Below are 26527 nucleotides of genomic sequence, written 5' to 3' on the forward strand. Positions count from 1 at the left end.
CCTTCCACAGCAGTAGATGCTCTGCATGGCATCGACAGTAGCTAAGCGACTTTCAGTTTCAGTCTCCGCTTTGAACTGTAGACTCACCACACCCTTTTGAAGATCAGTTCACGTCTGAGAATCTGCCATAGCTACGCCTCGTCCTGAGCATATCTATTGCAAACGCAAACCGGGCCGACCCTCATCCTACTTGCTACATTCGGTTGGGATACTATCGATCCCGAGTTAGTCGAAAAGCTTTAAGAGCTACGATTCGACATTGTTGACGGCGAAAAGCGTGGTTCCGCTAACTCTACGTATTTCCGGGTCAGATTGCTGCGTTGGTTTCAAGATGCTCCAAGTGCATTGCTCAGGCACACCTTACGAGGCAGGTCTTTTGCCAGTGATATCAACGGAATCATGATACTAATGCATAACCACTTATTAGATCGGCCGCACGCACGGCACTCTCGCACGCACCCAAATCGAAGGCAGCATCGCCTTCTATGCCACCTTGTTCCAAGAAACAGCCAAGCTCGACTGGGCGCGGGTGCGCTCGACCGCGCTCGAGTTCGAACCGGTGATCCGTCGCAAATGGCCGGCCTATCTCGAAGAGATGCGCGGCATCGCTGAGGGCGCCGGAGTCGAGCTATCGGATGTGCTGGCGCTGAATGTGCGCACCGAAATCGCGTTTGGCTTGTTCACCGACGGCTGCACGATGCTGGCCTGGCACTCCAAGGAGCAGTCTGGCAGTACGGCAATCATTGCGCAGAATTGGGATGTAAGTTTGCATCTTCCGGTGAAAGTGCGTGCATCGGGTACTGATGAAGACGGGCAGTGGAGAGCAGAGCAACGCTCCAATTTGATTGCGCTTAGCATCGTGCAAGACAACCTTCCGTCGATAAAGATGATCACCGAAGGCGGCATCATCGGCAAGATAGGCTTCAACAGCGCAGGCGTCGGCTGCACACTCAACGCCATCCGCGCGATAGGAATGGACCCCACCCGCATGCCGTGCCATCTGGCCTTGCGCGCCGTTCTCGAGTCGCCCTCCAAAGACGCCGCCGTCGCTACCATCGAAAAGCACGGGGTCGCTTCTTCTTGCACCATCAGCATCGCTGACGCCGAGACGGGCTCCGTCAGCCTGGAGTGGAGCGCGACCGACGTCCAGAAGCTGTTCCCCGACGGCACGGGGCGCATCTACCACAGCAACCATTACCTAGTCGACCACCCGGGCGTCAAGGACACGGTCTATCTTCCGGACAGCATTCCCCGCGTGAAGCGCATCAGGGAGCTGAGCGAGGCGCTGGGGAAGGTCGACCCGACCGTGAGCGAGTTGCTTGACGTCTTCAAGGACGAGCAGAACTTCCCCAAGAGCATCAACCGCAAGCAGGTCGAGGCGAGGCAGTCGGAGACTCTGTTCAATATCATCTGCGACCTCAAGGCCAGGAAGGCCTATGTTACTGAGGGTCGTCCAACCGAGGCAAAGAGTACCTTCACGCTGGAGCTTTGAGGGGGAGATCGTCGGGCGTCGAGAGTGTGGACTTCCGCGGAGTTGACGAATGCGACAGATGACATTCCCGCAGGATATGATTAGCGAACGGCAATATTTTAGGGTTCCAAGACAAGGCTGAACGTATGTATTCTACAAATCATGACAAAAGAAAGCTCCGAACTGTTGCCTTTGATGACTCGGCCGACCGTATTTGATATTACTGATACATCATTCGGCCTGCTTAGCAGATAAGACGGTTGAATGCTCGGCCGGAGAAAGAGACAAAGATGCTGGTAGGTTTTCGGATAGCGCAGGACTTGTCCGGACCGGGTCGGCCCCAACGTCCGGCAGGCAGGCCCATCGGTTCCCGGAAGTCAAGGCGCTAAACTCAAAGACCGCAGCCAGACCTGAAACGCGGGGCAGGTCGGTTTATCGTGGGTCGCAACTGCCATGAACCCCTCACCTTGCCAACCCTCCGGCATGTCAGCCTCGCGCTTAGTTTAACGCGCGAGGGCGCGGAGAAATCACGTAGAGGCGTTTCACACCTCAGAATAATAATCCGTGCAGCCATAGGAAGTGCTGACCCAAGCCTGCACAGCTCGGCATTCGGCATCAGCAAAAGGCCGCGATCGCAATCCGCCGCATCTCGTTCGGATGTGAGCTGCGGCACAACCGCCGACCCAGCACGAGTTAGCGTCCTATTATGTACAAATAACCCTCCGCCGACGAGCAGCGACGACAACTTCAAGAATAATCAACTAGCCCTCAAACATCTCGAGACCGCTCTTCCGCTGACGCGACAAGGCTTGCACATCACTCGAGTCATCTTCCATAACGTGCAACTCACCCACGATGGTGCGATCCCCTCATCACCCAACGCCCACTCTTTTGCAGTTCGGCGTTGAGAAATCCCAATAACTAATCAACAACAAACTGGCAGACCAGAGACGGTCCTCGCCAAGCCGATGAAGACGGCACTTTCAGACGGCAATCGTCCAAGTTCCGGAACTTTATCCCATCGGCCCAGTTCCCAGCCGAGAGCGGCCGTTATGTTCTGTACATTAACTGGGGTTGCCCGTGGGCGCACCGCGCCAGCATCGTACGCATCCTCAAGGGCCTCGAAGATGTCATCCAGCTGGTCGAGGTCGACGACATGGATAAGACCGCCGGCAAAGGCTGGTTCTTCTCTGGTAGGAATGGGGGCCCAGAAAGAGATCCCGTGACCGGCTGCAAAGTAAGCAAAATAAAAATATGAGGCTCTGCATGTTAGTAAACACTATGCTAACAACACTTGCTCAAGTACCTGCGAGAGTTGTACCTCAAAGCAGACCCCCAGTACGAAGGGCGCGTGACGGTGCCGACGCTTTGGGATAAGCACCAAAACACCGTCGTCAACAACGAGTCGTCCGAAATCATCCGCATGTTCTACACCGCCTTCGACCACCTGATCCCGTCGCACCTGCGCGAGGAGAGCAAGGGGCCGGCCGGCCTCTTCCCGGAGCACCTGCGCGCGGACATCGAGGAGATGAACACGTGGGTCTACGACACGGTCAACAACGGCGTCTACAAGTGCGGCTTCGCGACGGCGCAGAAGGCTTACGACCAGTCCATCTACCCGCTCTTCCAGAGCCTCGCCCGCCTCGAGGCCCACCTGGCTGCCCCTGAGCACCAGCCCTACCTGTTCGGCGAGTACATCACTGAGGCCGACATCCGCTTGTTCCCCACCATCGCCCGCTTCGATACCGCCTACCACACGCTGTTCAAGTGCAACCTGAAGATGATCAGGTACGACTATCCCAGGATCGACCGCTGGATGCGGAACCTGTACTGGGACGAGAGCGAGAGGACGGGCGGTGGCGCGTTCAAGAAAACCACGCACATCGATAAGGTAAGTTGAGAGAACCAGTGGTTAAGGGGACCCTTTGAAGAAAATTGTCTAACAAGCTGTCTTTTTTAGTGGAAGGCGGGTTACTCGAGAGTTGCGGGCAATGGTGTCGTGCCGGCTGGTCCGCAACCGGCCATTCTGCCTCTTTGATTCAGCAGGTGATCTTGAGTGCTTCGCATGATGCAGCAGCTTTTAAAATTTTTGAAATTTCTTGCTTGCGTTGGTCCAGCGTTGTCACTAGCTTTACGACGTATTTGAGTACATTCACGTAGTATCTGAAGTTTATGAAAGCCTCCAGATGGGGATTCAACTACCCACCGAAATAGGAGGCAATATCTGGGAGATAGCTCCGAGATGATAGCACTTTTCTTGACGAATCAAGTGTCGAAAGAAAATTAACAAGCATATGTCCATGTTACATGATGTGCCATGTGAAAATTTTGTTGTGAGAGCTATACTCAACCGTACGAGGTGAAGCTATGATGCGACCCACGAATGAGAGGCAGCGACCCAATAAACAGATCAGCGAAATATACCTTTGATATAATTCCTGCACCTTCAAGAATATACTGGGAATAAATACTGCGTGAGAGAAGACCCCAATTTACTGGCGATGAAAAGAGGAACCTAGAAATATAGATGAACGGTCTTCTGTAAAGCCTGATGGACGGCAATTCTTTATACAGACATAACAGCCATGCTTAAAGATGGGAATGGCCCATTCATAACCTGCTAAAGTCGACTAGAGAAGAAGATGAAAGGCTCACTTATTTTCGTCGCCGGCCAATGTGAGTTCCGTGATTTTCAGATATAGTAGACATGTAATTTCTACTAAATCAGTGAATACCTAAATTCTCATTTCTCATGTATTGGTGTTCTAATTGTGCATACGCTCATACCCTACAATATCAGTACAATCGTTGTCTTTGACGTCAAGCCAAGTTTTCAAACTACCCAAACTTCACCCCGTCGCGAGTGTGACATATCGAATCTTCAAAAAAAAAAAACCAAAGCTCCAGCTCCGGGAACCGAATCAAGTTGGCGGACAGGAAATGTTGACTAAATTGATGCTTGTGGCGCGAGCTCCGCATGTGCAACACTGGGAACCTTACCTACGAGCAGTTGAAGTACCTTCGCACCAATCATGCGACTATCGTGTAAAGCCAACGGACCGGTGTATAAGAAGAAAGGGATGACCCAGCCGTAGAAGCGGCTTTAAGATCTCCCAAACACGGCGAAACTGCAGCTTGGCTTAATCTTTCCTCTTCTTCAGCTCTTTCACCTTCTCCTCCAACCAAGCCCGGACCTCGTGGGGACCTGGTGGACCCTCGCCACTCGCCTTCCTCTTCGCGATCTCGGCCTTGACCTCCTCGATGGCTTCATCGAGTTCCAAACCGGGGTCCTCAGGAAGACCCATCAGAGGAACTCTGCCTGCACCCTCGGCAGAGGGGTTACGGCTCAGGCCGGGGCGAATGCCCAAGGCTTCGCCGAGAACCTTCTCTTCCAAAAGGTCGTCAATCGTGAGGCTCGAACGGCCACGGGAGATGAGTTCGGCGACAGAGGGCTTTTGGGCGGTTGCCGTAGAGGTCGCCGTGTCCTTGACGGCTGCTGGCTTGGCCGCTCCGGATCTCTGTGCGACCTTCTTCTGCAGCATTTTCTTGCCAGGAGAAGCGAGGAATGCCAAGGATACGATGACGCCGACGATGGTGAAGAAGTAGACGCGGCGCCAGATCAAGAGGGATGGGGCGAGCTCGAGAGTGATAAAGGGTATCACGGTGTAAGAAAATGCCAATTGAGTGACCAACCAAGTGAAGATGTCGTAATATATCTTGGTCGGAAGGGGGCGTTGGCCGTCGGGCGCCAGGAAGAAAGGGCGAAGCAGGCGGCGGCCATCTAGTCGAGGTTAGCAAAAGAGATAAGGTTTGATTGAAGCACTTACTCTTGGCAATGGTCTGGAGGAAGCTCGCCAGAACGAAACTCATGTAGTAGCCAGGATAGAAACCATGCCAGAAGGCAGAGGTAACAAAGGTGGCCATACTGGCACGGAATCCAGGTTTTTTGCCCTTGGGGGTCACCCGCAGATACATGTAGTTCCGGAGCCAGAGGTTGGTGTTGATGTTCCAGTTTCCGAGGTAGGCGTGAGTGTTCTGAGCGAACTCGATTCCCAAAGGCTTCACGTTTTGGAGGCGGTTCCAGTTGACACGGCCGGTCTTGGGGTCAACACCCTTGTAGCCGATACCGGAGAGAATGCAAGCACCTTCGGTCAAATGCCAGACGCCGTAGTATTTCATGCGAGCAGCAAAGCCAACCATGTGCAGATAGTAGAGACGCTTGAGGAAGTTGTGCTTCATATACTCATCACCCAGAAGCAAGTCTGTGCTGTACCATCCAGAGAAGGTCAGGAAGGCAAATATCCAAACAAGACCATAGGCGGCCTTCCACGCGGCAGGCGTGCCGCTGCGCGGGATCTTGCGCTTCTTCCGGGTTGGAGCAGCCTTGGAAGGATCAACGCCGGGAGGCAGCTCAAACATGCTAGTGGTCAACCATTGGCGGTAATCGACGTAATCGAAAGCGGGGCCGGCGAATAAGGACGGGAAAAACAGCACATAGCCGACGTAGTCCAATATAGAGGGCAGATCACGAAGCGCACGCTCTTTTTGGTAGTCGGAAAGCTCATTCTCGGGCAGGCGGCCATCGTGGACGTTCCAGCAGAAGGCGGTGAGCTTCATGATCAAAACCATCTGGGCACCGGTGATGTCGACATTCTGGGGTTCGTTCCTGAATTGACGGTCGAGGTGATTGACAGACATGTGGCCCATTAAGAAGACGAAGCCGATCCATGGCATCAACGGGCCGTCAATGTACTTGGCGATAGCATAAGCACCAGCTGAGCTGATGAATAGCGTGCGGAGGCCAGCCCAGAGGTCGAACAAGCCGACGAGGTAGAACAGAGAAACCCTAAGCCAGCATGAGAAGTGTGCAGGCGCAGCCCGTAGATATCAAGAGCCGTACGATATTATGAAGGCATTCTTCTGCCAGGGCTTCGAATCGGGAATGCGCTTGAGCAACCCCGCAAGAGGGTACGAGATCAGGAAAGACGCGACGAGTTTGACTGCGGTAGCGGGTGAGCAACGGTCGGTGTTGGATCAAGGAGCACGTACGCTCATCGGTAGAAGCACCCAGGGCGTCAGCGACGTAGGCGAAAGCTGAGCGAAAGTATGATTAGCGGGAAGGACAGTTGGAGATGTTGTGGTAGCGAGGCTGACATACGGGCGTTTATGAAAGGCAGCATGGTGGGCGGCGGGACAGCGAGAGCACAGGGTCAGGCAGTCAGCGCATGACGGGTGAGAAGCGCGGTGAAATGTTGTCGCAGCGAACGCTGAGCTCTGTTGGTTGAGGAGCTAGAGCTTGTATTTGTGCGCGTGGAACGGACCGGTGACGTTGGCGGCTCAGCCCAGACCAAACTGAGATCGGACCTCAAGCTGCTGCTCAGGCCGACTTTTCTACACAACACCGTCCGTCCAACGCACCCAAACCCCGCGTCAATCGCCTCCCGTCGCTGCGCTAGCCTAGCGCATTTCCTCCACCATGTCGTCGGTATACAATCTCGAGCCGCAGCCGACGGCCAAGGTGATTCTGCACACCACCGCCGGCGACCTCTCCCTCGAGCTGTTCGCCAAGCAGATGCCGCTGGCCTCGCGCAACTTCCTCCAGCTCTGCCTCGATGGCTACTACGACAACACCATATTTCACCGTCTGGTCCCCGGCTTCATCATCCAGGGCGGCGACCCCACCGGTACCGGCTCAGGCGGCGAGAGCAGCTTCGATGGCGAGCCCTTCGCCGATGAATTCCACTCGCGTATCAAGTTCAACCGCCGTGGCCTCCTCGGCATGGCCAACACTGGCAAGAAGGATGACAATGGCAGCCAGTTCTTCCTGACCCTCGCCGCCACACCTGACCTGACCAAAACCAATACCATGTTCGGCCGTATCGAGGGCGACACCATTTACAACTTGATGAAGATGGGCGAGGCCGACTTGACCGAAGAGGAGGGCAGCGAGCGGCCTTTGTACCCGACTAGGATCACCGGCACCGACATAATTGTCAATCCCTTTGACGATATGGTCAAGCGCGTACAGACGGCCCAGCCTCAGCAGCAGGAGAAGAAAGGCTCAAAAAAGGTGAAGCGCAAGGCGGCGAAGCAGCTACTAAGCTTTGGCGCCGAAGAAGGCGAAGAAGAGGATGCCGCCCCCGTAGTCAAGAAGCCCAAGTTCAACCCCAAGCTTGTCAGTGCTGGCGACGAAGACACTCCTGCTCCTCCCCGCCCAGCCGCACCCAAGGAGCCCAAGCCCGCAAAGGCACCAGTGCCCAAGCGATCACCATCCCCGCCGCCCAAGCCGAAGGCAGCAGCTCCCGCTCCACTTCCACCGCGCCGCTCCTCCAGGTCGCCCTCCATTTCGTCCGAGTCTGAGCCGGAGCAGGTCAACAAGGTGTCCTCCCTGCTGGAACGCACAAACGCCCAGATTGCTGAGCTGAAGGCCAGCATGAAGCGGAACACTGGATCTGCCGCCCAAGAAGCTCCGAAGAAGAAATCCGCTCTAGAGGCCATGATCCCGGAGACCTCGACGCGTGGCCGGAAGAGGCGCGGTGGCGCTGGAGATTCTAAGGCTGATATGCAGGCTATGGAACTTTTCAATGCTTTCAAGACAAAATTGGAGAGCGCCCCGAAGGAGAAGACGCCACCGCCAGCAGCTCAGCCTAAGGAGCAGCAGGATCCCGCCGCTAAAGAGAAGGCTGCCACCGCCCAAGATGAGGTCGAGGATACTGAAGCTATTCTGTGTGACTTGCACTTCATCCCTAATTGCCAGTCCTGCCGTGCTTGGGATGACGCCCCGGACGCCACTACCGCTAATGACGACGACAATGACGCTGGTTGGATGAGTCATGCGCTTAGCTTCGAGAAGGACCGGCTTGGAAAGGACCTTGAATGGAAACGGAAGAATGAAGAGGAGCTTGTTGTTATTGATCCGCGCGAGAAGGAAAAGGAGATTGTTGGCGAGAAAAGGGCAAGGGGGAACAAGGAAGGTGATGCTGGACGGGACCGGGATCGGAGGGGTGCCGACCGTCACGAGAGAAGGAATGACAGGGACCGTGGAGGGAGGCATGATAGAGGTGGTTGGAGGGACGATAGGGATAGGGAGAACAGGCGAGAGCGGATTGTGAAGAGCATGGGTGCGAGGTGATTTGCGTGGAGCACCCGCTGCCTATACCATGTGCAGCAAGAGGAGGTAGGCCTTAAACTCACGCTTTGATCATTTATATACCACTATTCTGATCCGGTGGTCTCCATGAGGCCTCGCAATGACATCTTGGCATGCACGGTATGCTAGGGGTTGCCCCCCAGGCAAGCAGCTTCGTGTTCGGTCAGCATTGCCGAATGGCTCCGCAAGATCAAAACACATCGCCAACCCGAGCTTTTCGGATTAAGTGGTGCAAGCGGAGGCTTTGCTCGTAGTCTTGGACCATCACATAGCATGTATTTAAGGCTTATGGTCCTATGGTCGAATGGACGTTCATGCACCATAAGCATTGCGAATTTTGTTTTCTTCACGGCATCACATCAGAGACAGGAAAATGCGGGCTTACCAACTGCTGCTTTTATCCTCTTTTGCGCATCTAGTGTCTTGCAATTGCAAATGCGTATGTGCAGCCTCGGTCCCAAACATTCCCACTTGTCCTCCATCCCACTAAAAACCAAAAGATTCCAGGGAATGATTGCTGGCCAAGTCAAGCGGACTGGTCCACATTCAACGCCTCCGTATCTGGAAAACTGCTACAGACGACCCCGGTTGCTGCTTCTTGCTATCCTGGTCCCAACGAAAATTCAACACAATGCGGCATAGTCAACGAGTTCTGGACGAATGCCGAATGGCAAGCTGAACAACCCATCGGATACGACTACCCTTTCAATAGATCATGCCTACCGGTCGATCTTTCTGCCGGGAAAACCCCCGGTAGCTGTACGCTTGGCGACATGCCAGTATTAGCTGTCAATGTGACTGAAGAAGATGACATTGTCAAGACTATTGCCTTTGCAAAGAGCAAAAATCTCAGGCTCGTCATCAAGTCGACTGGACATGATATTCTTAAAAGGTAGGCACGATAAAGGCACTTTCTGGGTTTGCACGCTTGCTAATTGCATAAAAGATCAACCGGATACGGTAGCCTATCCATCTGGCTCTACAACTTCAGGAAGGGCGTTGAGTATCACGACTCTTACTCAACCGTCAACACCTGCGCGACGACCAACTGGACTGGAAGCGCCTTCACCATCAAAGGAGCTTATGCATGGTCCGATGTCTATCCGCTTGCCGACGAAAAGGGGCTGATACTAGTTGGCGGAAATAACAAGGGCCCCTGCAGTACTGGTGGCTGGACACAAGGTGGCGGTCACAGTGGTGTAGGCCGCTACTTCGGCATGGGCGCTGACCAAGTCCTTTCGGCGCGTGTCGTTCTCGCTTCAGGAGAAATTGTTACTGCAAGTCCTTGCTCCCATCCGGATCTCTTTACTGCTCTCCGAGGAGGCGGTCCAGGAACCTACGGCGTCGTCACTGAGATGACTTTCAAGGCCTTTTCTACGCAGAACGTGACCGTCACCTACATCGAGGTTGGCTCACCGACGCACAATACCTCGACTTTCCTCGATGTTATGGAGCAGTTCTACTCCTCCTATCCATATCTGTCCGACATCGGCTTTGCTGGGTACGGCACGTGGTCCATTGGCGCGCCCGCGGCGCTTTTCGGAAATCACACTACGGCTTATACACATTCCTTGACTCTCCTCGGAAGTACCGAGGCCCAGGCAGTGGAAAAGTTCGCGCCAGTGTTGGACAAAATTGTTGGATTCAACGGGTCGGAGATCTTCATCAACATTACACACAAGGAGTACCCCGATTGGGGTAGCTACTTCAACGAGAAGGCCGATACAATCGCACCCGTTGGCAACGTTGGCGTTTCAGCTTCGCGCCTCATAGATGGGGCCGCTCTCACCGGAAACAGCACCTTGCTTCGAGAGAGTCTCGAGGTCATGGCTGGCGCTCCGGAAGAGCAGACATATCATAGCGTCGGTCTCCACGGCGGCGAGATCTTCGCGCATGCCGATGACCCCTACTCATCGCTCTTGCCGGCATGGAGGAAGTCTTATATTCTTGATATTGTTGCCCGGAGGTGGACCGGGGACAAGGCACATGATGATGAAGTGGCGCACGATATTAGACAAGTCAAGGTTCCGGCTATGCAGAGGCTTGCACCGGATACTGGAAGCTACATGAATGAGGCAGACTATGGGAACGTCGATTGGAAGGTGGACTTTTATGGTGCGAACTACGAGAGACTAAGCAAGATCAAAGAGAGGTACGACCCGGACGACACTTTCTACTGTCTGACTTGTGTTGGCAGCGAGAAGTGGGAGGAGGATGCAGATGGCTCTCTTTGTAAAGTGTAGATCTGAGAGTGCAAAGTATGTAGTTTACACTTCCACCGACACCTGTACTCTAACCTTCGTACTTTCCCTCCCACGAGAGCGGCTTGTTTTCCTGAAACCAAAACTGTTCCGCCTCGCTCTTCCATGCTGGAGGAGCCAAGCCGTTGATCTTCCACAGCCTCCGATCCGTCTCATCAATGTGGTACTCCCAGTCGTAGCCCTTGTCTGCAATGTGTGGTTTGAGCGTAGCGTCGACCTTGGCAGTCGTCCTCTTGTAGGCGTCGTCTTCGTCGGGAAGGCGTACGGCGATGTGCTCAATCACAACGCGAATGAAGGGTTTCTCAGGCAGCTTGCCACCAACCCAAACTTTGTTGCGGGGCAGCTCGATGAATTGGACGACGACGTAGAAAGCGGGCAGGCCGATGGAGGTGTAGATCTTGGTAACGTCTTCGGAAAGGGCGCGCTTGGACTCGTCATCTGTGAAGGCCCCAGGCGGGTGGAAGAACAGCCAGAGAGGCATTTTGGCTAGGCGATAGTATTTGAATGGGTAGAAGGACACTTTGTAGAAGTGCGATGAGTTGAAGTTCGATATCTCCCAGGAAACAGGAAGCTGCCAGTCGTTTTTATAGTCTTCATTTGTAGTATGCCCGCAAGTATCGCGGAAGAATCCTTGACCGTACGACGGAGTGATTAGTATACAATAAGTATGGTTTACTGCACAGTGGCATGGCAAATGGACAAGTACATCTTGAGGTATGCGCGGGTTGATTACTATCGATATACATATGCTTTGTGCACGCCCTGACCAAGACCAATGAGCGTCTCTACTCTAGCTACTATTGGGAATTCTAATCATTTTACCGCGGCAGCTCGTGGGATGTAGCAGTTGTTGGCTACAGTGGTTGGTCTAAGCGTTAGCGGAAGCAGGCGTTCACTAATCACAAACGCTGTAGTCTGAGGAACGCCGGGGCTGAATCTACTAATATGCTCCATACCGAGGTTTATTTAAGATGTCAGGGTTCTGCGAATCATAGAAAGCAAGTCGGAGAGTAATCAAAGAATCTGCAGGCGCGATTTCAGCACTAACGCGCTGTTCTGAGACACCTTGTTCTCCGAAAAAACACTAATCTTGATGACTGCAGTGCATTTGTGAGACGTGGCAAGTGCAAATTTGAAGTAATTACAGACAGATGTTAGTGATGGGGTGAGGAAGCCATCCTGAGTGGGAGAGTGTGGTCCTGGGGTGCTGTGGTAGAGTTCACAAAGGACAAATACTCTGTGCTGGATCAAGGTGCAGGGGCCATTTCAGGACACACAAATGTGGATACAGTGAGAACCGAGAAGATTCTGGGCACGGACTTGACAAAGATGGAGGATACAGTGAGCAGTGTATTGGACCAGCAGCTTTCCTCCCCGTATAGTTTCCTATCTCAATGTATACGGGTCCGACGCGTCTGCGTCGAGATTCAGCCAATCCGAGAAGTCATGCCAAGCTAGGATGTTATCGAATGTTGAGGTGTTCAAGGCGGAGAGATTCCCTTGCCGCAAGAACTCGTGCATCTCAGGCCACACAACTGGCAGGGATGGTTGGGCTCCTTGAGTAGCATCGGATTCCTCCCCTCCTGTCGCCGTAGTTGCATTGCTTTTTGATCCTTCGCCAAGAGCCAAAGGAGGAGTACTGCACGTGGTTTGCTGGTATGCTTCTCTGGCATTTTCTCGTAAGGTTCCCAAAATCTTCCATACACAACTCGCGCGGCCCTTCCTCTCGAAGGCCTCTTCGAAATCTGTCAGGATAGAACAATATTCATCAACAACCTCCCAAGCACGGCTTGCCTCTTGCCTCTCTGGGTCATCCTTCAAGCAGTGCAACACGAGGAACAAAGCGTAGAGCTCTGGGTGTCGCCGGAAGAACCAAGCGAATTCGCGGAAGTGTTTGCCAGACTGGAGGAGGTACCCGTGTTCCAGAATTTCCACGGCCATGGTGAATATTGATTGTGGAAGCTGGCGGTATCTTGAAACAGTTGATGACGTCTGTTCGCAGGTGGGGAGCCAAGATTGCAGAGCGAAGTTGAATCGTGACTTCAAGATGAAGAGGCGGAGCATTCTTTCTGCCACATGGCATACATATTTCTGAGAACCCGGGAGCTGTAGCCACCGCCGTGAGATAGCTTCTTCCAGATCCTGAATCGCCTTTTCTTTTGCTTGTGCGTCCTTCAATGTGATTGTAGCGATGGCCTGTCTCAAATTTCGAGATAGGTCAAAGTTTATAAGAGTGAAAGTCATCTCAGTCCAAAGATGCTTGCCAGGTGGGAGGGATGTCATCCCTGGGAAGAGATCGCTGTCGTCGATGTTAAGAGGTAGTCGAAAGGCTTGTCTGCGATCAAGGATGGTGGAGTCGAATCCGTAATCTTCTGGCGCGTAGGATTCCAGGGCACACAGCTGCCACCATAGCCTGTACCTCATCTCGGTCTCGAAAGGGCTCAGGCCTAGACGGGATCCGTCCCGATGAATGCCGAGGGATTCTGCTAACCGGATTGCCATCCCTACGAGAACCCAAACGGGTCTTCCAGTGTCGTGGGTACGCAAAGCCGTCTGTATCCATCAGCCTGAAGCTTCCTTTGTAATGGTTGGATTAGATTACCAGGTAGATGACAAGGGACTGGATGGTTTGTAAATCAGGATAGATCAAGAACTTGGCCTTCATCAAAGATTGGTCCATTCGGTACATGAAATGGCGGAGCAGAGACAAGCGGTCATGACCAAATTGGGCCAGAGCCTCTTCCTTTGAGATAGTAGCCGTAGCAGCAAAGCACACGGCATATAGCAAGGCCATTGTAGTATCACTTGCCGGTTGACTATTCTTGGCGGCGTCCAGAAGATGGGGTTGTGCTGTCGGGATGTGTAGGATCTTCATTACCGGGTCAACGTTTTGCACGTATATATCCCAGAGATCAGCAAAGATACGAGATGACACATGCACGATTTCAGTATGTGGGCCGAAGACGTCTGTTGCTATCATAGCCAGAGGCTGTGATGAATGAAACGGCGGAGGCATAGCATGTGCGGATTGTGTTGCAGTATTTGAAGAATACGCTCGCCGCGAAGGATCCTATGAGAGTTAGCCTTTATTGAAATTAAAAGTATAGTGATACAAACATCAAGAATTAAGTTAACAAAGACGGAATCATCTACATAACTGCCTCTCTCCGCATCTCCAACAAGAATACCTCCAGAGAAAGGCTCAGTCGCTGATGGAGCATGCTGGTGGGTGATACGAGAGTTACTGGACGGGATATTCGGGAGCTTGCCGGCTCCAAGAGACGTTATCAGATTGTTGAGAAGGGTCTCGACGGTGTTGAGCCGACCAAGTATCTCCGAATTGCTGGGATCGCCACCAGGTTGATTAGAAGGTTCAGCCGAAGACTCGGCGGGAGATGTATGAGTTTCCAAGACAGGTGAGCTCTTCGAAAGTCCCCTGAGAGGTGCACGTCTGGAGGTTTGACCATACGTGCATCGGAGCTGCAGCCGGGAACAATGGGCGCAAGGAATCTTCCTATTGCAGCGGACCTTTCGCTGCCGGCATGGCTCGCATGTGGGACGCTCTTGGCGAACTGAGCGCGTTGGAGCATCCATGCAAAAAGAGTCCAAGCTGGTGAGCATCGCCTTCTGCCGTGCTTTGGGAACAAGCGGCTGTGTGTCTGCGAGAAAACGGGCGTGCCGTGAAGTTAGCGCCGCTTACTAATGAAGCTTTCGAGCTATGACATCAACCAGAAGGGACGAGTCTCCACCACCAGAGTTTGGATCGATGCCTACGGCGGAGTGGGCCTTCTGCAATAAACAGATGATGACGCAGTATGGGTGTATTTTCCAGACAAGCATGTCATTGAATTCGTCAAATTCTGCGAATTTGGTGGTCGATGTATTTTGGCTCCACTAAATGCGGAAGTTTACCGATCGGCCGATCGGCCGGTCGGTATCAGTCCGCTTTTGGTTCTCCCTTCACTCCAAAATATAAACGCCAGGACAGCATCTGCTTCATGGACGAAATCGTTTGGAGTTTCACTGACTTTGTACCATTAAGCCGTCATGGGCAAAGAAAACGTCCAGGAGGACAGCCGGTCTGACGTGTCTAGCACACCACAATTGCTCTTCCCAGAGACGGACCTCAGTCAAGGCATTGTTGGATGGGACGGGCAGAAAGACCCCCAAAATCCCAGGTAAGTTTCCCAAAGGGATTAAGAACTTCCAAGCTGACACGAAAAGGAATTTCTCCGCCATAGCAAAATGGACTTTCATGGTTCTCGTCAGCTGCATGATTGTTTTAAGGTACGTTGTCCGCAAAGCTCACCTTTGAGTTCTGATTGACGTATGATAGCTTTCTGGCATCTTCTATTATTGCGCCTAGTGCTTCTCAGATCAATGCGGAATTCCATAACGACTCCGAGATTCTGTCTTCTCTCGTAACCACAATTTATGTGCTTGGGTATATGGTATGCATTCCATCCTGGGATATCCATGAATAAGCCTAACAAGTCATCAGGCTGGCCCTCTCATCTTATCTCCTCTCAGCGAGATCTACGGCCGCCTCGCAATTATCCACCCTGCGAATATCTTCTTCACTCTTACCCACATCGGAGCAGCACTTGCGCCCAACATTGGACAACTTCTTGCGTTCAGGACGCTCTCAGGTCTTGGTGCATCCGCATGCCTTTCTATCGGCGGCGGGCTGACCATAGACCTCTTTGATATACACGATCGCGGCATGGTTAGCGCCATTCTGACTCTTGGATCGCTGTTCGGCCCCGTCTTTGGCCCCCTCATCGGCGGCATTATCACTCAGCGCGCGGGTTGGAGGTGGATCTTCTGGGTCCTCCTCATTGCCTGTGCAGCAGTTACATTAGCCATGGGAATTTTCGCACGGGAAACACATCCTGAGGCAATTATCCGTCGGAAGGTGCAGGTTCTGCAAAAGGAGCTTGGCAGAAGAGATCTGCAAAGTGCGTATGATGCCAGGAAGGAGGATAAAACACCGAAGACCGCCAAATACCTCCTCGCTCGCGGGCTTCTTCGCCCCTGGCAGATGCTGTTCCGCTCACCACTGCTTCCGATCGCTTCCCTTCAGGTGGGCTTCATCTCTGGCCTACTATACATCCTTCTGACCACCACCTCATCTTTTTTCCAAGAGGTCTATGGTTGGTCTCTCGAAGCGGCCGGGCTCGCTTATCTCGGCCTTGGAGGTGGTAGCGCCATGGGCTTCATCCTGTGCGCAAAGGCCTCTGACCTTATCACTGTTCGACTGACAAAGAAGAACGGAAACGTCTACAAACCCGAGATGCGTCTCGTTACATCTTTTCTGCCGGCCTTCTTTATCCCCATCACTTTCTTCTGGTACGGCTGGTCTACATACAACCGCAATCACTGGATTGTTCCAATACTCAGCCTGGCGCCCTTCGGTTTTGCTCAATTTGGAATCAATGCGAGCTTTCAAGCATACATAGTTGACGCGTCTGGTGTATACGCTGCATCGGCGATGGCCTGTGTATCCTCTGTCAGATGCTTGTTCGGGGCTTTCATGCCGCTGGCTGGGCCGAGTCTGTATGCAAATCTTGGACTAAATTGGGGAAACTCACTGCTTGGGTTTGTGAGTGTGGCCATGGTTCCTTTTTCGATGTTGATGTACCGTTACGGAGAGAGATTAAGAGAGAGGTACCCTTTAGATGTTGCTTGATAGCATCAATATGTGTCTATCAATACATAGAGCCGAAATCTGTAAAGAGGGATTGTTGTTGGCGTAGAATGCTAGAATTTGGATAGGCATCTCCCTAGACGGTATTAGCATTGAGGGCGGTTCAAGTGCATGAAGATCTTGTGCCTGATGTAGTTCGATAAGGTGTCGGGGCTAATTGTTCTCAATTGTGCATATTAAAAACAGTCTCAAGCTGCTAAAAATTCTGAAGAGAACTATAGTTTCTTTAAGAAAATTTTCCTTGAGGTAGTATGAGAGCGCCACTTACTTTCGAAAAAATATATCGACTTGAAAGTGATGTTTCACAAGGTGCGACAATAATGTCTTTGGTAAGCGAAGGAAGGCTTCTATACTCATAGCCAAAGAGGAAAGACTGCCCTTCTACAAAAGGTAAATATGTAACGGGGGTTTGCGCCAAAAGCCACATGTACTCCGCCATAACTGGTGGATGGAACTTTCCTTACGGTCGCCGTCGAATTCCTCTGACTTTTGAGAACAGCGCTAGGTTATTACAGGCACACTTGTGATACCTCGCATGGTTGTGTACGAGAAACCAACACTGTGCAAGTAATTGGTTGGGCCCGATCGCTCAGCTCACTGCAGCGGTAACGCTGTGTTACAAGACTCAGCCACACGAGTTGGGAAAGGGATATAAGTCCCCAAGCGCTGAAACGAGCTGTCAACCACTGCAAAAACCTCCGCTTTTCAGCTCTGTTCATTCCCAATCGTCGCTGTGGAAACGTCATGGCGTCGCACGGCCCCCGCAACTTGTGTGTGGCCGTAGCAATCCTCCTTCTCATTACCTTTGCTCGTGGCTCTTGCTTTCTTCCCAATGGAACGGACCGCAACTCCCTTTACAATACTTCTGACGGGTCGGACGCCTACCTGCGTTGCAAGACAACGCCTGATGGCGAGGCTTCGATGTGTTGCCGTCTTGGCGACGAGAGACCGGACACTTGCCGCCCCGACGGCTTGTGCCAGAATGGCAACAAACTCTGGCGCGAATCTTGCACCGACAGTACCTGGAAACAAAAGGGCTGCATACGGCTTTGTATAGACGGATCGATGGGTAACGGCGACATGAGGCTCAAGCAGTGTGACGACCAGAGCATTTGTTGCGATCAGAATGGCTCCGGAGATCAGTGCTGTAACAGAGGGCAGGGGAGGTGGATAGACGAAAATGGAGATGTCGTAAATACCAAGCCTGCTTCCGTGGCTTCCTCGACCGTGGCCTCCTCGGCATCCGCAACGTCTACAAATACTGCAGGTGAGACTTGATTCGCCTCTCAAGATCCTCGGATAAGACAAGGACCACTTTTGCTGAATCTTGAAAATAGCACCAGCGTCTTCATCGAGTTCATCCAATACGGGTGCAATAGTTGGTGGGGTAGTTGGAGGAGTCGGCGGTGCATTGATCATTGTGGCGGCCCTGTTTCTCCTTCTACGACCGAAAAGATCTCCAAAGAATGCGGACTCGGCAGAGGCAGACCACTCCCCTATGTCTCAGCCGGTATTCGAAGTTCCAGTGGCCGAAGATTCGACGATCCACGAGTTGGCAACCGTCCACCATGCAGGAAAGCCAGATGCGAGGCCGTAGACTGTGCTACCAGAGAAAAGGATCTCCCAGTATACAATAATTCGGCCTTCGTACTGATTTCTGGATGGGATGAATTTGTGTTTAATTCGGCTGTTGCCCGAGCAAAATCAGTATGTTCTTTTTCATTTCATTCTTTATGTTTGTTCGGTTTTATTCTTCGTGTTCATTGGCGAGATATTCAAGATGGGCCAATGTTGACGGTAGTTTTATTTATGATGCCGGGGAATTCATTCCTTTGGTGTTGCGGGCTCCTGTGCGAAATAAAAGTTCATTGTTGTCCGGAACCACTTCGACCTACGCCGCTTTCACAAACCCCATACTTTCTGAGCCTTTGCCTAGTTATGAGAAGATCATGGGATGTTGTTAATTATTTGGATTAGGTACAGGTGTAGTCGTTGTGCTTGCCCGAAGCGCATGTGAAGTGCCCCCGCCTACTTCGAGCTGGCGGCTGCTTGAGTTAGACCATCTGCCTTTTACTTCGTGCATTCCTCGGTCGATAACCCGTTATCCCAAGCAGGAATCGTTTACTGGAAGATGCAGGCGACCTTCGGCGTGCGGACCTTCTTCGTCTGAATATCAAGGGTCGTGCACTTGTCTCTCGGAGCATCGAACGCCTTGTCGGCGAAGATCATGTACTCGCCAGCGGCCTGCGGGCACGCGAGCCAGTTGCTGCCGTCGTACAGGATGTCCCCATCGGCGGTGCGTTCGAACTTGTCGCTGATCTGCTCGGCGTTCATTTGCCCGTCGGCGGGATGCGAGTACGAAAAGGCTCCATCAGCCGCACCAGAGATGTCGACGAAGGCTGATTCCATCGTTAGTGCTGTATTGAGGGATCTGGAGTTTCTTTGCGGGCCTACCTTGCTGCTGGTTTTCCTTGCCGTCGCCGAAGATGGCCAGCCAACCGGCATCACCTCCCTCGAAGATCGGTGCGATGTTGCCACAGGTAGAGTTGGTCTCCTTGCCGACGTAGAAGAATCCGTTGTTGACGGTGAGGTATCTGGCGTTGATGGGCGTGCCGGGCGCGGATGCGATGAGCTTGAAGGTTTCGCTGTCGGTGGCGAGAGGAGCGGCACCGGCATAGGCGATAGAGGCGGCGAGGATGGCGAAAGTCTTCATTTTGACTGGAACGAATGAGTGTAGTTGGAAAGAGTGTGGTACTGTAAGAGCGAAGGAATGAGCGACGGACTGACGGTCGATTGGCGTTGTTTGTCGCGGGGAAGCATGCTTAAATTAAAGACACAACTGCACCTTCCCGCTTGACACGCTCGAAAGATACAATGATCATTTCCAATTGTGTAAGGCCTCCGACTGACCATCTGTGTGCGGGGTGTCCTGTCCGCTCGTATTTTACTACAAGCGTTGCATTCGGCAACCAATCTAGTATCGCAAAATTACACTTGCAAGAGATCAGCACTCACGACTGACTTTTTGTTTAGCCCCCTGAGGTTTCTTGCGTGCGTGAAGAGCCTCAAACTTCGCTTATCGCCCTACGGCGTGCCTTTTCCCCCCAAATTGAATGGTACTGAGCTGCGTCGGCAGATATATATAGAAGTGGAAAAAGTGAATGTAGATCCCTCTAAAAGATCGGCGTAAAGGAGAAGCAGTTGGCAGGAGGCGGCCAAATTCGAATCCTCGAAGCCTACCCTTGAACCTTCCATCAGCCTTATGAGTGCAGATTTACATCGGTCGGCTCGATCTACGTTCTTCGGAAAGTTTGAATGATCGTAAACGGCGTCGGCATGCCAACGCAAATGCCACCCGTTCGTCCCGCTAAGTCCCCGCATGATATTCCCGCATCACGAGCCTAATTTCGGTGCACGACTCTTGTTCGATCCGATCTCTACCCGACCCTAAATGGTTAAGTCTGAACGTTCCACATGCATTACAAAGGAAAACAGCATAGGCGCGGCATTGAGGAACTCGACAAAATAGTTGGATGCTAGACACTCCATTTATTTTATTTTCTTTCTTCTCCAAGAACCAAGGCAGAAACGATGGGGTGAGAGATGTTTGGCATGTGATGTCCCATGGGTCAGTATGCTCAAGGGCAACGGGACCGTCAAAGGAATTCGTTGAGCATGCCTGGTGGGCTTAATTCAAGCCACCCCCACAATTGCCCCACCGCGTTTCAGCGCGGCCCGACCCTTAGCCACAACCAAGCCATCTGCCAGGCTGCGCATAGCATCTGTGCAGAGGCGTGGACTTTAAGCTCTCCTCCGTAGTCTGTCGTCCCCTGTTTATGATAAGGAGAGAAACTGATGAGGCATTGCGAAGCAAAAATAAAAAAAGTTAGTGAGAGGATTTGAGGGTCTCCCATGGTGACAGGATCGCCCTAGCGTAGGTGTGGACGCCGGCTCCGCAGACTCCCAAACGTTGTCCTTACAACCATAGAAATGATAAGAAAGTTGCCAGATGTGACGTCAATTTCGAGTCCATTGACATCGCCGCCGGGCTCAACGGGTTGGAGTGTAGTAGCGTTTATAAGGGACCACTTCGCACACAGAGGTCCTTTTGCGTTCGGAGTTCTTTTACCCAAGTCTTTGCTAAGGCCATTGCTGATGCCGAAGTTTTGCGAGAGATAAATTCCGACCATGGCTTGCTGACTGTACGATGAAGGACTGCTTCCAAACGAAAGTCATATTCACACAATACCATGCGCGATAAGTATCACTTTCAACTAAATCGACCAAGACGGGAAACAGAACAGAACTCCATTGATGCAGGAATTAAACAAAAAATACTAATTATCAACCCAAACGACATCGCATCATCAACCCGCCTAATTCGCCCCGCCACGCCCAGCCGCCGCGTCGTACAGAGACTGGATGTCGTCCTTCCACTGCTGGCGGTCGACGCGCTCGAGGCGGCGGTCGTAGGTGACCAGGCCGTTGACCTCGCCCTCGACGTCGGTCGTCTGGGTCCACACGGCGCCGCTGCAGGCGTACATCTTGACCTGGTCCTCCAGCTCGTTGAACAGCACGCGGGCGCGGTAGTTGTACGCGGCCAGGTCCTCGCTGATCTCGTACGTCTGGTTGATCGTGTTGATGGCTTCTTGGACGTTCCACAGACTGTTGCGGGAGGGTGTTGGTGAGTACTAGGTATTAAAAAGTTTTTTTTTTTTAAAGAGGAGGACTTACTGCTCGATGGAGACGTTGTGCCCGATACCGCCGAACTCGCCCTGGAAGCCGATGCGGTTGGGGTCGTAGGGGGAAGACGGGATGGAGTAGAACGGCGCGCCGCACTGGGGCGTGGCGTAGTGATGGTTGTCCTGCAGATTGGTTTGGTTAGCCATCATCTCTGTGGGTGTGCGGAGGAGAGGGTGAGCTTACCGAAAAGTCACCAGCGCCGTGGTCGTACCAGCCGCTGGTGGCGTCGATGAGGCGGGTCGGGTCTGCGGCCCTGATCCAGTCGGCGATCTGGAACTCGGGGTAGTAGCTGGTGATCTGACCCCAGCCCTCGTTGTAGATGACCCAAGTGACGATGCAAGTGTAGCTCTTGTGCTCGTTGACCATGATACCAAGTTGGCGCTCCCACTCGTTCTGCTGGTCAGCGTTCGGCTCGCCGCTACCAAGAAGCATGCTGGGCATGTCCTGGATGACAAGGAGACCGAGCTTGTCGCAGGAGTGGTAGAAGAGATCGGGCTCGACCTTGATCTGTTGAGATTGTTAGCACTCCGTTGCACAACAATCGCAGAGTTGTGGAAACTCACGTGCTTGCGGACCATGTTCATGCCAAGATCCTTCAAGATGTGGAGGTCAAACTCCATGGCCTCGAGGGTCGGAGGCGTGTAGATGCCATCGGGCCAGTATCCCTGGTCGAGAGTGCCGAACTCGAAGATGAATTCGCCGTTCAGCAGCGGCCTTCGCACGCCGTCAATCACACCGGTGGTGATGGTGCGGAAGCCCGTGTAACTGCTGACCTCATCGTCTCCCAGGCGCACGGTGATATTGTAAAGCGAGGGCGAGTCCGGGCTCCATAGCTTGGGCGAGTCGACTTTCAGGCTGAACGAAGAGCCGCACTGGCCTGTTTCCTGGGCGACGACGTGGCCGTTCTCTGTGATGGAGAAGTCGACGGATATGGACTGATTGGTGGAGCCGAAGACGGTGACGTTGACTGTTGACCGCCAGAGTGTTAGCAAGGGGAACGAAACGATCCCCTGCAAGGGGCACTTGACCCCCGGCAGAGGCTGAATAGTGGCTGCTACTTACCGCCGCCATCCGCGCCAGCCGCAACGTCCAGACGGGTAATATGCTGGGCTGGCACGGGCTCGAGCCACACCGTCTGCCAGATGCCGCTGCAGGGCCTGTAGAAGATGTGACTGGGCGATCGGGTTTGCTTGCCCCTTGGAATCACATAGCCGGGCGAATCCGTCGGATCGAACACGTAAACGAGCCTGGGATTCGGGAGTCGTCAGCCGCCAGATCTAGCAAGTTACCCGACATAGGAACGCCGCAAAATAAAAATAAAAATTTACTTACAGTTCGTTGGTGCCATTGAAATTAACATATTTGGTGGCGTCAATGGTGAAGCGAAAGTAGCCGCCGCGGTGGAATCCCGCAGCCTGGCCGTTGATGAAAACGGTGGCTTCGTAGTCGACGGCCTCGAAATTGAGCAGGAGGTTCTGCCCGCGCCAGTCCCTGGGAACGGTGAAGGTCGTCGCGAACCACATGTTGGTCGTATTGAGGTCCTGGATGCCCGACAGGCCGCTCTCGATACACGACGGAATGAGGACTTCCTGGTTCAGCGGGGTCGAGGGCAGCGCGGGGATCTCAGGCGCAAATGCGGCCGCCGCCTGGTAGGTCCAAATTCCGTTGAGATTCTTCCACGCCTCGCGCTGCAGCTGCGGCCGCGGGTGCTCTGGCCACGGGTTCGTCCCAACCTCGCCGGTCCATGGCGTGTCGAGCGGCGGCCTCTGGATCTGGTAGGGCGTAGCAGCACCGGTCGAGGCGGAGCTGGTGTAGGACTGGGCAACAGCCGGCGAGGCTGCCAGCGCAGACAGAACGAAAGCCGCGAACACTCGCATCTTGAGAGTCAAACGAAGGCACGAAGAAGGGTAATTGGCTCTCCCGGGGCAGGAAGAGGGCGCAGACGGGGTGCAAAAGAGCCATGGTATGCGGGCTTATATGTTGGGCACGAGGCCGGGCAAAAATGGTACTGGTACTTGGTGCGGGCAAGGATGGCATTGTGATCGGGCATTGTGACCTCCGCTATTACTTTCGTGCCCTCATGCAATGTTCATGACCTCATGCGGCAGGTGCCAAGGGCTCACTGACTGCAGCGGCTTGGCTATGGGACGGCGCTCTTGGACGCGTCGCCCAGGCGGCCTGCCACGATGCATACCAACTCCAGCTCAGACCAGCGCAAGCCAATCTAAGCCCAGAACTCTCTAGAAGTGCCCGCCCCAAGATCTGGCGAGAACCTCTTGTTTAGACTTCGTTCATTTAACTGTATTGCAATGTTGACAGGAACCGTGTTTACAGGGCAACAAGAAAAAAAATATAGTACGCAACGGCGGAGCGGTCTCAGCTGACTCTCTGCTCGGGACGCGTGCTCGGCATGCGGGGGTCACTGATCGCTGGTGATCAGTTGCCAAGCTGGCGGAGGAGCAGTGGAGGCGGTCATTGCAGGAGCCCCGCCATGGCGCCACATCCGGAGCCTGGTCCAGACCAAGATGCGGAGAAACACTGCCATGGCGCCACAGCCGCTTGGAGGCGCAGGCGGGTTTATGCCGGCAAGCCCCCCGTACCATCAGTGGCTGCTGTGTGTCCACGACAGCGCAGACTCGTCGAACGGGGCAACGTGCGGGAGCTTCTTTTTGCCCCTCGATGTTTCTTGCATGCTATTCTTGGGCATGTCTGCAACTCCGGCCTGTCTGGTAAACGTGCAGATCGCAATGTACCGGTCAGCAAAGCGGATTCGGCGGCGTGGCAGGGAACAGGAGCGCCATCCCCGCCGGCCTGCATGGCCCCAACAAGTCACCGCTCAGTGAGGGGTTTCCGGCGCCCTGGCGCATCCGATTTTCCGCTCAATCTCTGACGCTCGACGCCGATAGCCGCACCTTGTCTGCACCTACAAGCTCGTCACCGCCTTGGTTTTGGCACCGTAAGCCGAGCAGGAAGACGGCACGGCCGTCGGGGGGCTCAACGAGCATAACGTCCGCTAACGACTCCGGTCCCACCCTTCGTGATTTAATCTTCGCCCTGCCCAATCCCAGCCCGCGGACGCGTATGTTCCTGGACCGACGTGCATCGCGATATAGCTTTTCAGATGAAGGATGCCTACCCCCGCATGAGCCGCGTCTGCAGGCACCGAGCCAGCACCGAATCAAAGCGCGCGTAGATCCGGGGCCGACGGTGGAGCCGCCGTGGGGGCCGAAGTCCGCCAGTACTAGTAAACGAGCCCCTATGTACATGTAAATGAATACTCTGAACAAGGAAGGTCACTGCACGAATCTTCAATCGAACTTTGGCTAGGATTATGATGACAGGACTCCTGAAATACATAAACTTTCGTATACACATACGCGGAGTTGCTGCTTTCTCTTTAGCGCGCAAGCAGACCCTGGGCTCCCGTTCCGCCACACTGTTTCGGCCTCTGTTCGGTTACTCTATTGCTCGGCTCAGACCCGAAAGGCGGAATCTTGGGTTGAATGAATAAACGGCGACTTCGGACAACGCCCCTGTTGAGCCTCGAGACCCCCCCACACACTTCATTGTCTTGGTTGAGGCATTATTCCAGGCCAAGAGCGATAGTAGCGCCCCCCTATGTATCAAGTGATAATGCTTACACCCTGGCCCACACAAACTTTGGTCTGCTCACAGCTGGTATCCTAATATACTAGCGCATTCCTAGCCTCTTGGGGTGCCACGTGCCATTTCGGCTCGCTACCGACTAGTCCTCTGACCGCTGGTCACGCTCGTACGAACCGCCGTAGGCCATGAAACAACTGCAAAATCTGGGGTATCAGAAGACCATGATGCCAAGTGGAAGCCCCCTTGGCGAGCCAAGGCGATTTAAACGGTTGTTTACATCTTCGACGGGGACGAAGCAGACCAGCCAATCAGAACCTCCGCACGCCGCAACTACCTGACGGAACTGCTGTCCTGCCTACTCCAAGCCACCCAATTTCACGATGCATTCAGCAACAAGGAACATGAGGCTGGGAATGTTACTCGTGCATCACAGGCTGGATGCCGAACATACTCGGGCTTGTGCATAGCAATCCAGCCCCAAATTAGACGTCTCGTGCGAGAACACCCAGCCAAGGCTACCGAACGTGGCTGGGCACAGAATCGTAAACAAACCGCCCGCATGCGGGACGCACAGACAGATGCATGACATATTGCCTGCCGTGCCTACATACAGACCTACCCCGCAAAAAAAGCAGCGTAGCGCATGCACTCAGTTCCTGAGGCCAAGCGCTAGCCGCCACGCACGCGCTGTACAACGTTCCTCACACGGCTGATCCGTAGAACTGTTCAAGACATGCTGCAACATCCCCTTGCAGTCCCTCAGCACGAAAAATGCCGAGTTCGACCGAGCACTACCAACCTCCGTCGCACACGCTATGTGTAACCATAGAGAGGTACCCTAACACCCGAACCGAAGGAATGGCGGTGAGCATTTGGCGCCTCGAGCTGCCGACCGGACTTCTTCCCTTGCTTCTACACAACGAGCTCGAGATTCTAAGCAGTGCCACGTCTTGCGGCACCGTGAACACGTCAATTCGACTAAGACGATTGCTTGGCGGGCAGAATGGTAAGTTGGAGAGCTTTCCGGTGAAGGAATTTCGGTGTGGGCAGAATCTCGCCCACATGCGGCTCGGCCGCTCCATTCTCTAGCGGACCACAAACATGTTTGTTTTTCTTTTATTTTTTGGTACCGCTTTGCAGCCACCCAACCCCCCCTTGGATGTCTATGATGCAATGCAGGGACATTTGCTTTTTGCACACGTTGTTGCTGCGGGCGACGCGCACAGAATAGCGAGGGATACCTTGCATTGTCAGTATAACTTGATTTGCTCCTATCGGCTTAGCACGCACAAGATTCAATGATAGTGCTCACTTGTGTTTACTGCAAGTGCTTTTACGGTCAATTCTGTTTCATTAAAAACCTAACAGAATTGACCGTAGAAAAATCATAGCCAGACATATAGATAGTCACCATGTTCAAAATCTCGATCCACCATGTAAATGTGATAGATATAACCCAAGATCTACAATTTTATTTGTGGCGTCGAAGAGGACCCTGTGAAGTGAGAGGTCAGTGGCGAGGAAGAGAAAGTACCCCGCTTCCGGCACCGGTTGTTGTGATTTCGACCCTGAGAAGTCTTGGCTGCTCT

General features: G+C 53.3%; 9 protein-coding genes across 9 annotated transcripts; 5 read left to right on the forward strand and 4 right to left on the reverse strand.

Moving 5' to 3' along the window:
• Positions 1-331: 331 nt before the first annotated feature.
• LTHEOB_3818 (Acyl-coenzyme a:6-aminopenicillanic-acid-acyltransferase) lies at positions 332-1492 on the forward strand (the record flags this gene model as incomplete). Its single annotated transcript, XM_035512783.1, has 3 exons — positions 332-340; positions 428-760; positions 818-1492. 3 exons carry the CDS (start codon positions 332-334, stop codon positions 1490-1492), a joined length of 1017 nt encoding a protein of 338 aa, XP_035375211.1.
• Positions 1493-2326: 834 nt separating this feature from the next.
• LTHEOB_3819 (Glutathione s-transferase) lies at positions 2327-3509 on the forward strand (the record flags this gene model as incomplete). The annotated part of the gene is made up of 4 exons (XM_035512784.1): positions 2327-2329; positions 2415-2708; positions 2775-3362; positions 3432-3509. 4 exons carry the CDS (start codon positions 2327-2329, stop codon positions 3507-3509), a joined length of 963 nt encoding a protein of 320 aa, XP_035375212.1.
• Positions 3510-4611: 1102 nt separating this feature from the next.
• LTHEOB_3820 (Mboat family protein) lies at positions 4612-6651 on the reverse strand (the record flags this gene model as incomplete). The annotated part of the gene is made up of 5 exons (XM_035512786.1): positions 4612-5252; positions 5299-6317; positions 6372-6471; positions 6521-6565; positions 6630-6651. The coding sequence occupies 5 exons, from the start codon at positions 6649-6651 to the stop codon at positions 4612-4614; spliced, it is 1827 nt and encodes a 608-aa protein (XP_035375213.1).
• A 296-nt stretch (positions 6652-6947) lies between these two features.
• LTHEOB_3821 (Peptidyl-prolyl cis-trans isomerase) lies at positions 6948-8603 on the forward strand (the record flags this gene model as incomplete). The annotated part of the gene is made up of 1 exon (XM_035512787.1): positions 6948-8603. One exon carries the CDS (start codon positions 6948-6950, stop codon positions 8601-8603), a length of 1656 nt encoding a protein of 551 aa, XP_035375214.1.
• A 791-nt stretch (positions 8604-9394) lies between these two features.
• On the forward strand, positions 9395-10864 carry LTHEOB_3822 (Isoamyl alcohol oxidase protein; the record flags this gene model as incomplete). Its single annotated transcript, XM_035512788.1, has 2 exons — positions 9395-9513; positions 9568-10864. 2 exons carry the CDS (start codon positions 9395-9397, stop codon positions 10862-10864), a joined length of 1416 nt encoding a protein of 471 aa, XP_035375215.1.
• A 49-nt stretch (positions 10865-10913) lies between these two features.
• On the reverse strand, positions 10914-11363 carry LTHEOB_3823 (Tautomerase; the record flags this gene model as incomplete). Its single annotated transcript, XM_035512789.1, has 1 exon — positions 10914-11363. One exon carries the CDS (start codon positions 11361-11363, stop codon positions 10914-10916), a length of 450 nt encoding a protein of 149 aa, XP_035375216.1.
• A 3566-nt stretch (positions 11364-14929) lies between these two features.
• On the forward strand, positions 14930-16345 carry LTHEOB_3824 (MFS transporter; the record flags this gene model as incomplete). Its single annotated transcript, XM_035512790.1, has 5 exons — positions 14930-15060; positions 15107-15169; positions 15219-15333; positions 15384-16231; positions 16342-16345. 5 exons carry the CDS (start codon positions 14930-14932, stop codon positions 16343-16345), a joined length of 1161 nt encoding a protein of 386 aa, XP_035375217.1.
• Positions 16346-18710: 2365 nt separating this feature from the next.
• On the reverse strand, positions 18711-19302 carry LTHEOB_3825 (Cell wall protein; the record flags this gene model as incomplete). The annotated part of the gene is made up of 2 exons (XM_035512791.1): positions 18711-18988; positions 19044-19302. 2 exons carry the CDS (start codon positions 19300-19302, stop codon positions 18711-18713), a joined length of 537 nt encoding a protein of 178 aa, XP_035375218.1.
• A 1663-nt stretch (positions 19303-20965) lies between these two features.
• Positions 20966-23209, reverse strand: LTHEOB_3826 (Glycoside hydrolase family 2 immunoglobulin-like beta-sandwich; the record flags this gene model as incomplete). The annotated part of the gene is made up of 6 exons (XM_035512792.1): positions 20966-21254; positions 21324-21454; positions 21516-21839; positions 21896-22299; positions 22395-22579; positions 22665-23209. 6 exons carry the CDS (start codon positions 23207-23209, stop codon positions 20966-20968), a joined length of 1878 nt encoding a protein of 625 aa, XP_035375219.1.
• Positions 23210-26527: the final 3318 nt, after the last annotated feature.

Source organism: Lasiodiplodia theobromae (genome assembly GCF_012971845.1).
Source record: "Lasiodiplodia theobromae strain AM2As chromosome Unknown scaffold_10, whole genome shotgun sequence".
Taxonomy (NCBI): Eukaryota; Fungi; Ascomycota; class Dothideomycetes; order Botryosphaeriales; family Botryosphaeriaceae; genus Lasiodiplodia; species Lasiodiplodia theobromae.